The sequence below is a fragment of the Coregonus lavaretus genome, assembly GCF_964263955.1.
Source record: "Coregonus lavaretus genome assembly, chromosome: 8".
In the NCBI taxonomy this organism is placed as follows: Eukaryota; Metazoa; Chordata; class Actinopteri; order Salmoniformes; family Salmonidae; genus Coregonus; species Coregonus lavaretus.
Genome location: NC_139995.1, coordinates 45145594 through 45156653, shown reverse-complemented (window position 1 = coordinate 45156653; position 11060 = coordinate 45145594). Strand labels below are relative to the sequence as shown.

The 11060-nt window shown below is 42.0% G+C and overlaps 1 protein-coding gene across 1 annotated transcript in view; it reads right to left on the bottom strand.

Moving 5' to 3' along the window:
* Positions 1-2589: 2589 nt before the first annotated feature.
* The window catches only part of LOC311134258 (inter-alpha-trypsin inhibitor heavy chain H3-like), a 48145-nt gene continuing 39674 nt past the window's right edge, over positions 2590-11060 (bottom strand). Inside the window, exons 14-20 of the mRNA XM_084167884.1 lie at positions 7733-7840; positions 7587-7640; positions 5049-5156; positions 4723-4897; positions 3778-3926; positions 3165-3246; positions 2590-2915 (exon numbers count right to left, since the gene is read on the bottom strand). Of these exons, the coding sequence (XP_084024010.1) occupies positions 2801-2915; positions 3165-3246; positions 3778-3926; positions 4723-4897; positions 5049-5156; positions 7587-7640; positions 7733-7840 (791 nt within the window). The 3' untranslated portion in view covers positions 2590-2800. The remainder of the gene's footprint in view (positions 2916-3164; positions 3247-3777; positions 3927-4722; positions 4898-5048; positions 5157-7586; positions 7641-7732; positions 7841-11060) is intronic.

The following is an 11060-nucleotide window of genomic DNA, read 5'->3' as shown; positions in this document are numbered from 1 at the left end:
TGATCCCCTGCTGATTTTGTACGTTTGCCCACTGACAAAGAAATGATCAGTCTATAATTTTAATGGTGGGTTTATTTGAACAGTGAGAGACAGAATAACAACAAAAAAATCCAGAAAAACGCATGTCAAAAATGTTATAAATTGATTTGCATTTTAATGAGGGAAATAAGTATTTGACCCCCTCTCAATCAGAAAGATTTCTGGCTCCCAGGTGTCTTTTATACAGGTAACGAGCTGAGATTAAGAGCACACTCTTAAAGGGAGTGCTCCTAATCTCAGCTTGTTACCTGTATAAAAGACACCTGTCCACAGAAGCAATCAATCAATCAGATTACAAACTCTCCACCATGGCCAAGACCAAAGTGCTCTCCAAGGATGTCAGGGACAAGATTGTAGACCTACACAAGGCTGGAATGGGCTACAAGACCATCACCAAGCAGCTTGGTGAGAAGGTGACAACAGTTGGTGCGATTATTCGCAAATGGAAGAAACACAAAAGACCTGTCAATCTCCCTCGGCCTGGGGCTCCATGCAAGATCTCACCTCGTGGAGTTGCAATGATCATGAGAACGGTGAGGAATCAGCCCAGAACTACACGGGAGGATCTTGTCAATGATCTCAAGGCAGCTGGGACCATAGTTACCAAGAAAACAATTGGTAACACACTACGCCGTGAAGGACTGAAATCCTGCAGCGCCTGCAAGGTCCCCCTGCTCAAGAAAGAACATATACAGGCCCGTCTGAAGTTTGCCAATGAACATCTGAATGATTCAGAGGAGAACTGGGTGAAAGTGTTGTGGTCAGATGAGACCAAAATGGAGCTCTTTGGCATCAACTCAACTCACCGTGTTTGGAGGAGGAGGAATGCTGCCTATGACCCCAAGAACACCATCCCCACCGTCAAACATGGAGGTGGAAACATTATGCTTTGGGGGTGTTTTTCTGCTAAGGGGACAGGATAACTTCACCGCATCAAAGGGACGATGGACGGGGCCATGTACCATCAAATCTTGGGTGAGAACCTCCTTCCCTCAGCCAGGGCATTGAAAATGGGTCGTGGATGGGTATTCCAGCATGACAATGACCCAAAACACACGGCCAAGGCAACAAAGGAGTGGCTCAAGAAGAAGCACATTAAGGTCCTGGAGTGGCCTAGCCAGTCTCCAGACCTTAATCCCATAGAAAATCTGTGGAGGGAGCTGAAGGTTCGAGTTGCCAAACGTCAGCCTCGAAACCTTAATGACTTGGAGAAGATCTGCAAAGAGGAGTGGGACAAAATCCCTCCTGAGATGTGTGCAAACCTGGTGGCCAACTACAAGAAACGTCTGACCTCTGTGATTGCCAACAAGGGTTTTGCCACCAAGTACTAAGTCATGTTTTGCAGAGGGGTCAATTACTTATTTCCCTCATTAAAATGCAAATCAATTTATAACATTTTTGACATGCGTTTTTCTGGATTGTTTTGTTGTTATTCTGTCTCTTACTGTTCAAATAAACCTACCATTAAAATTATAGACTGATCATGTCTTTGTCAGTGGGCAAACGTACAAAATCAGCAGGGGATCAAATACTTTTTTCCCTCACTGTACTTTTGTACCTGTTTCCTCCAGCATCTTCACAAGGTCCTTTGCTGTTGTTCTGGGATTGATTTGCACTTTTCGCACCAAAGTACGTTCATCTCTAGGAGACGGAACGCGTCTCCTTCCTGAGCGTTATGACGGCTGCGTGGTCCTATGGTGTTTATACTTGCGTACTATTGTTTGTACAGATGAACGTGGTACCTTCAGGCATTTGTAAATTGCTCCCAAGGATCAACCAGACTTGTGGAGGTCTACAATTTTGTTTCTGAGGTCTTGGGTGATTCCTTTTGATTTTCCCATGATGTCAAGCATAGAGGCACTGAGTTTGAAGGTAGGCCTTGAAATACATCCACAGGTACACCTCCAATTGACTCAAATTATGTATATTAGCCTATCAGAAGCTTCTAAAGCCATGACATCACTTTCTGGAATTTTCCAAGCTGTTTAAAGGCACAGTCAACTTAGTGTATGTAAACTTCTGACCCACTGGAATTGTGATATAGTGAATTATAAGTGAAATAATCTGTCTGTAAACAATTGTTGGAAAAATTACTTGTGTCATGCACAAAGTAGATGTCCTAACCGACTTGCCAAAACTATAGTTTGTTAACAAGAAATTTGTGGAGTGGTTGAAAATTAGTTTTAATTACGGCAACCTTAGTGTATGTAAACTTCTGACTTCAACTGTATGTTTGTGTGTGTGTGTGAGTGTGTGTGTGAGTGTATGTGTGTGTGTGTGTGTGTGTGTGTGTGTGTGTGTGTGTGTGTGTGTGTGAGTGAGTGGGTGTGCATGTGTGTGTGGGTGGGTTCGTGTGTGGGTGGGTTTGTAAGAGAGAGTGTGTTTGTGTGTGTGTGTGTGTGTGCGCATACAGTATGTGTGTGTGTGTGTGTGTGTGTGTGTGTGTGCCAATGTGTGTGTGCATGAGTGCGTGTGTGTGTGTGAGAGAGAGTGTGCATGTGTGTTCATGGTGCCAATTATGTTTTGTTCTACAGTATATTGATCCTTAGCTTGAGTTTAGTCACAAAGACAGTATTTATTGAATGCAACACAAAAGTTGTCAAACTGTTCAAAAAAGGATACATTTATTCAACAATGAATATGTAACAGGAGATTTTAGCTGTGTTATTATGTGAACTCATAGAACTCTATAAAGAAACCTCAGTCTTTATTGTTGCTCTTCCTAATTCTAGAACAGAATTACTGTATGTATAGTGTTCAGCTAGAGTTGTGTGACGGTGAAGTCAGCTAGCTCCCCCTGTAGGGCAGACTGAAGAGGCAGCAACCAGCATACCACGGTGGGGGCAGAGCGAACACTGAGATCCACAGCAGAGCTCCTGCAACACACACACACACACACACACAATCCACAACACGGTTCTTAATATAATAGCGTATACAGAATACTCCAGTTTCCCTAAATATTCTCACAGAACCATACAATCAAACATAATCACCTAAATATAAACTCATTAAATACACTAAATACACATTATTGCTATAGATACACAGTATTAAAACACACAACCTATGAACAGTCAGATCACTATACATGCAGTTTGTTTCTAATAGACAGTTGAACTTACCTGGAGACTTCTACTTCTTTGTCCTGAATCTTCAGTTTCATTGTTGTTCCCTGGACCTCCTCATAGGCAACAGGTGGACGGGCTGTAACACACAGTACAAAGACTGTCACTATGAATCAAATGGACAGTATGAGGAGGTGGTCCTCAATTTGTAGCTCAGTTTGTAGATTGTGCTTGCAATGCCAGAATTGAGGGTTTGATTACAGGGACCACCCATACGTAAAATGTATGCATGCATGACTAAGTCGCTTTGGATAAAAGTGTCTGCTAAATAGCATATATTATCATATATTATACTGTGTCATTAACTACCGTATTTTCATCAATTTAGTGAGCATCCATGGTGGGAATTCTTTAGGGCACATTTCCTAGTTACAGTACTTGTCAACTTTAAGTGGAGACTCCCATGGATGTCTTCTAGAACCCCTTCTGTTTTGTTTTGATGGTCCGAGGGATTTTCTTTGTTAGTTCCCTTTTTGTAAGTGACATTTTGAGTTTGTCAATCAAAACAAAAATTGTTTTCAAAAGTGTCTCATAACAAAATGTAGATGTTATGACTACAACATAGGGATATGAAGTGGAATGTAGTCCTAACTGATAATGTTTCACTCACCCACGATCCCAATAATGTTGTCTCCCGTTGGGCGCTGCATCAGGACGGGCCACAGAAACTTGATTCCATTCCTCTCATAGAGCATGATGATGATCCGTGTTGACCCTATGGTGATGTCCATCTCCTTGTCCCGTAGGATCAGAGACACACTGCAGGAAGTGACATAACAAGGATCAGATGTATCAATTAAATTGGCTATAAAAGAGGACATGTCTATTTTGACCAGATGTATAAATGTAGATAGGCAACTTAAGTAATATACACTGAATGTACAAAACATTAGGAACAACTGCTCTTTTCATGACATAGACTGACCAGATTAATCTAGGTGAAAGCTATGATCCATTATTGATGTCACTTGTTAAGTCCACTTCAATCAGTGTAGATGAAGGGGAGGAGACAGGTTAAATAAGGATTTTTAAACCTTGAAACAATTGAGACATGGATTGTGTATGTGTGCCATTCAGAGGGTGAATGGGCAAGACAAAATATTTAGGTGGGGGGGGGGGGGGGGGGGGGGGGGGGTACCATAAAACTCAATATTAGGAAGGTGTTCCAAATGTAGAGGTCTTTACATTTACATTTTACATTTCTGTCATTTAGCAGACGCTCTTATCCAGAGCGACTTACAGGAGCAATTAGGGTTAAGTGCCTTGCTCAAGGGCACATCGACAGATTTTTCACCTAGTCGGCTCGGGGATTAGAACCAGCGACCTTTACGGTTACTGGCACAACGCTCTTAACCACTAAGCTACCAGTCTTTACTTCTCCATACAATACTTATGTTCCCAACATTAAATACCTGAGGCCTAAACCAGACTGAACACTACACTCACTATTGTCTCACTTCACTTGGTTTAACCAGGCTATAATTAAAACATCTTGCACTGCACAAAAAGCTAAAACTTTTAGCAGAAAGTCTGTAGTTGGTCTGTGATTCAGCACCTGTCTGTTTCGTGGTTGATGTTAAGGCTCCAGGAGAAATATGTTGCATTCTGTCCATCCTTGAAGGTGATGAGAGTGGTGTCTAACCCAATATGTTGATCACTTTTGTAGTGGATCACAACCTTCTGGTAGCCTGTGCTAGCTGATTGTCCAAGCTGACCGTTTATGGACAACTCTGGGAAAAGATGGACACCATTCATTCATTCATTCAAAGATGTTTGAGGAGTGAGTTGAAGATGTGGACAGGTCAAGGAATTAATTAATTTATGAATGAATGAAGGAAGGAAGGAAGGCATTGAAGAACATTTGAATTGAGGTCAAGTCACCATTGTTGGGGTCCTTTAGGAGTCTGAGCGAGAGAGCCACAGGGATGTCATAGCACAGTGGCAGGGCCTGACCCTCAGCTGGCAACAGGAACCTCAGGGGAGGACTCACTGAGAGAGAGAGAGAGAGAGAGAGAGTGAGAGAGAGAGAGAGAGAGAGGGACAGAGAGAGAGAGAAAGAGAGAGAGAGGAATAGAGAGAGAGAGAAAGAGAGAGAGAGGGAGAAGGACAGAGATATGATGCAGAGGGGAGAGAGAGATAAGGATAATTAGTTTATGAAAAAACAGCAATAATCTTTGAGAACATCTTAATCACACAAAAAATAAATGTTGAGAGCGACATAAATATTCCTTCATATCCTTCATCATAGCCCGGGCCAAGGAGGCCACTAAGCACATCCGCTTCATGGAAGACTGATCAAGACTGTCAAGTTCTACTGTGCGTCCTTTCCAGTGGCGGCTCCTGAAAAAATTCTCAGGGGGGGCAATTTTTCTGATGATTTAGGTGACCTACACACATTTTAAAAAAGATATGTCCAGCAACAACATGAAGACAGGGGCAGCATATAAGTCAATACTGATATACACATTACTTGCTTCAAAAAGGCCTCATGGTTGAATTGGAAATATGTGCACCTGAGCAAGCAGGAGCTTTTGATAGAGGCTACTGAAAACATTGATGCAAGTTATTGGTAATAAGAAATTTTTATAGACTTCCATATTCTGCCCTCTTGTATAGATTTGTGAAAATGAACAGTGATAGACATTTTGCCTGAAAACAGAACTTGAAAATAATTTATAGAAAAGGTAAACACAGCTATCTGTATGGCTTTGTAAATATGAACAACCATATTCTGGCCAATTGTATAGATTTGTAAAAAAAATTGTTTACTTTTTTTAAAATGAAAAATAACTATTTTAAACAACATCAACTGTGAACTGATTTGGGCGTGTGTGTGTTAAAGAGACAGACAGGGAGGGACAAAGAGAGAGAGAGGCTACATTACTTGTACTGAAACTGTTCTCTTCTCTCTTTCAATGCAGCAAAGCGGTCAATGACTTTCTCATTGAAATCAGGCATGCTGAGGACTAGTTTACTAGTTACTTTTTAGCTTGCTGCATGATCAAATTCAGCTGATGCGCATAGCAATGCACGTAATGGCCTTTCTTGAAATGCTCACGCACCTTTTGCCTTCTCTCGCCTCATCACACTGGCTCCATCGTAAGCTTGCGCAATGAGTTTGACTTTCACGTCGTCGGCAAAAAGACCGTTCAGTCTCTCCAAAAGCACACTGGCGATTGAGACTGAGGTTGATTCCGAGATGGGAAGGAACTCAAAAAAGCGCTCCTGCACTTTGTGGTTGTCTCTTTGATGTGAACTTCTTTCAAAGAGACAATCGAGTTGCACTGAACGCTATAGCCATCTTGATAGTAGTACGTGAATTGATTGATGCTGCTACCTGCTCTTTTCTTAGTTACGTTCATGGTTACGTTACGTATGACGAAAGCGCGTAAGTGCAAGCCCTCAGAAACCCATAGAGATTGTATTGAAAGCTCTGAAATTTGAAAAAAATAGATTTTACATGGGAGTCTATGACAGACTTCTGGGCGATTTTCAACCTGACTGAAATCGCCCCAAAAGGGGGGGGGGCCATTTGAAGCACGACTTTAGCCTGATTGGACATTTAGTGGCAGTGTGGCACTGTGGCAGATCAGACGTCTAGATTACAACACTGATAACTACTGTTGCCGTGATATAATTGATTAGAAAAAAAATCCCTTCCTTTTCCCGTTTGGCAGTGCGTCGCCCATATCGCCCTATTGAACACACCGCCCCTGGTCCTTTCTTTTCTGAATCCTTTTCTTCCCTAAGAGATTATTGAAATGTCGGCCATTTTGTCATTTCTAAATAGAATGAGGTTTTTGATATACTGTTCATGAGAGTGGTACAAGTAGAGAGAAGCCATGGTTTTAAAATGGATTTCAATAAGTCATGGTAACGTTGTTTATTTTTTAAACAGCCATTCTGTCCAATGTAGTTTCAGTTCCACTAACTGGAAGGTTATGTATGGTGGCCCCGTGTAGCTCAGTTGGTAGAGCATGGCGCTTGCAACGCCAGGGTTGTGGGTTCGATTCCCACGGGGGGCCAGTATGAAAATGTATGCACTCACTAACTGTAAGTTGCTCTGGATAAGAGTGTCTGCTCAATGACTCAAAATGTAAATGTATATTGCAGTACTAGTTGTAGCTGTAGGTTGTAGTTTAAATTGAGTGAGTTGGTAGATTTCACTTTCAGTTGGAAGTGTAACATGAGAGAACATTTACAAAGAATCCTATACACAGTCAGAACATTTACATAAAGAATCCAACACACAGACACACACACAGCCATGGCCAGCCAGGCACACTCACGCACACACACACACATACTGTATAGTCAACCAGTTAGTCAGTGAGGGCATTTAAACAGGCAGGGCTCTACACACAGTCAGACAGTACAAAAAATATCAAACAATGATTTTATAAAATGTGGAAGAATTACCCAGTTTATAGGCAGAATATGACATCTGCTCATCCTCAGCAGCATGCAGCATGCCTATGACAAAAGACATCACACATTGAGCACACCTAAACTGATGTTCAACAAGTGGAGCTATGATGTAGGGGAAAGATACAGTAGTCACTTGCCTCCTCCTCCTCCTACTCCTGCTCCTCCTCTCCTTGCTCCACCTCCTCCTGCTCCTGCTCCTACTCCACCTCCCACACTTCTTCCTCCTCCCATTGTCTGAGCGTGTCCTGTAAAGCAGGTAAGAGGCAGCAGTAGTTGTAAAACTCATCACAGAATTGTGTAGAATTGGTCTGAATTCAATCATTGCAGAATGTTTTTTAGTTTTTTATTGCACTACACTCTCACAGCGGTTAGACTTCATTTTGACGGGGGAAGAACCAGCTAGGGAAAGACAGAAGGAAAGTTAATTGGCTTAATAGTGTTTGGGCAATGCATTAATATAACATATCTCTACTGTTGTTGGCATTCCTTTTGATTTGAATGTTTTCCCTTTATTCTTTCTCTCCTTTGTTTTTGTTTGTAAAGTGTGTTGTGACCATTTCTTTTTGTAAAATCACGCTTTTTGATTTGATTTTAATCATTGCATATACCTGTACTAATATAAACCTGATCACACTGATCATGATGCTATTTATTTATACTGGTTTCAGTGTTTGTATACACTGAGTGTACAAAACATTCCATGACATAGACTGACCAGGGGAATCCAGGTGAAAGCTATGATCCCTTATTGATGTCACATGTTAAATCCACTTCAATCAGTGTAGATGAAGGGGAGGAGACAGTTTAAAGAAAGATTTCTAAGGATGTGTGCCATTCAGAGGGTCAATAGGCAAGACAAAATATTTAAGTGCCTTTGAACGGGGTATGGTAGTAGGTGCCAGGCGCACCGGTTTGTGTCAAGAACTAGAAATACTGCTGGGTTTTTCAAGTTCAACAGTTTCCTGTGTGTATCAAGGATGGTTCACCACCCAAAGGACATCCAGCCAACTTGACACAACTGTAGGAAGCATTGGAGTCAACATGGGCTAGCATCCCTGTGGAACGCCTTCGACACCTTATACAGTTCATGCCCCGGCGAATTGAGGCGGTTCTGAGGGCAACTCAATATTAGGAAGGCATTCTTAATGTTTTGTAGACTCAGTGTATATAAAACACAGGAAATTCACATTTTTGACTGCGCTGGGCCTTCATGGTAAAAATAATAATAATCATAGTACATACTCTGCTGTTCTATCATGTGTGCAATGATGATTGTGGAGTGTTTGTTGTTTGAAGTAACATCTTTGTTGTTGTAATATCGCAAACGGACATGGCAGTTTCACCACTATGGATTCCAGCTTCAAGATGAATGTCAACGCCGTTTACATCACTGTCAATATCTGTGTGTTTGAATTATAGACTTCCGGGATCTTGCATGCGACACCTTGGAATGCAGAGTTTGTTTTTCGCCAGGCATTACTGGAACCATGTAGTCCAAAAATGTATACTTTTGAATCATCTGTCCATAGAATGTTCTTCCAAGAGTCTTGATGATCATCCAGGTGCTTTTTGGCAAACTTGAGTCAACTTTTTGGACGAGATGGGTCCCATTATGCTTGGCGAAAACCAAACACTGCATTCCACAGTAAGAACATCATACCAAAGGGCAAGCATGGTGGTGGTGGTGTGATGGTTTGGGGATGCTTTGCTGCCTCAGGACCTGGACGACTTGACTTAATAGAAGGAACCATGAATTCTGCTCTGTATCAGAGAATTCTACAGGAGAATGTCAGACCATCCGTCTGTGAGCTGAAGCTGAAGCGCAGCTGGGTCATGCAGCAAGACAATGATCCAAAACACACAATCAAGTCTACATGAAAATTGCTAAAACGCAACAAATTGGAAGTTTTGGAATGGCCTAGTCAAAGTCCAGACCTAATCCCAATTGAGATGTTGTGGCAGGACTTGAAACGAGCAGTTCATGCTTGAAAACCCACACGTCACTGAGTTAAAGCAGTTCTGCATGGAAGAGTGTGCCAAAATTCCTCCACAGCGACGTGAGAGACTGATCAACAACTACAGGAAGCATTTGGTTGGAGTCATTGCAGCTAAAGGTGGCACAACCAGTTATTGAGTGTAAGGGGGCAATTACTTTTTCACACAGGGGAATTGGGTGTTGCATAACTTTGTTTATGAAATAAATGAAATAAATATGTAATTGTTGTGTTATTTGTTCACTTATGTTCCCTTTATCTAATATTAGGTTTTGGTTGAATATCTGATAACATTCAGCATCACAAATATGCACAAGTAGAGAAAATTAGAAAGGGGGAAAAATACTTTTTCATAGCACTGTATAATATCATACACAATTATAGATTTTTTTCCATCCCTGATGTTTTCCTGGGCTTTACTATAGCTCTCAGATGCATTTCAGACACTTCAAAACATACTTCCTTTTGATCAATTTTTTTGCCATGTATGTACAGTACAGTATGGACTAATAGAAGTAAGGGTTGAAAAATTTCCCAAAATTCCCTGGTTTTCCGGAAATCCTAAAGTGAATATCCCAGCGAAGATTGAAGATTAAAATTAGGGGTAGGGTATTTGTTTTACATTTACATTTAAGTCATTTAGCAGACGCTGTTATCCAGAGCGACTTACAAATTGGTGCATTCAACTTAGGATAGCCAGTGGGACAACGACATCTTGATCACAGTACATTTACATTTACGTTTTAGTCATTTAGCAGACGCTCTTATCCAGAGCGACTTACAGTTAGTGAATACATTTTTATTTATTTTTATACTGGCCCCCCGTGGGAATCGAACCCACAACCCTGGCGTTGCAAACGCCATGCTCTATCAACTGAGCTACATCCCTGCCGGCCATTCCCTCCCCTACCCTGGACGACGCTGGGCCAATTGTGCGCCGCCCATGGGTCTCCCGGTCGCGGCTGGCTGCGACAGAGCCAGTATGTAGACTTCTTCAAACAAGCAGCTGTGAGCAAAGTCAGTGCAATCAGGGACAACTACATCTCGATCACAATAAGTATATTTCTTTAAACAAGTCAGTGCTAGCAGGTGAATTAAGTCAGGTTTTAGTTTAGACAAAAGACAGTGGTAGTAAAGGGGGGGTAGAAGGATTACTAATACTATTCCAGGTATTCCTTAAAGAGGTAGGGTTACAAGTGTCTCTGAAGGTGGTCAGTGACTCCGCTGTCCTGGCATCGTGGGGGAGCTTGTTCCACCATTGGGGTGCCAGAGCAGCGAATAGCTTTGACTGGACTGAGCGGGAACTGTGCTTCCGTAGAGGTAGGGGGGCTAGCAGGCCAGAGGTGGATGAACGTAGTGCCCTCGTTTGGGTGTAGGGTCTGATCAGAGCCTGAAGGTAAGGAGGTGCCGTTCCCCTCACAGCTCCGTAGGCAAGCACCATGGTTTTGTAGTAGATGCGAGCTTCAACTGG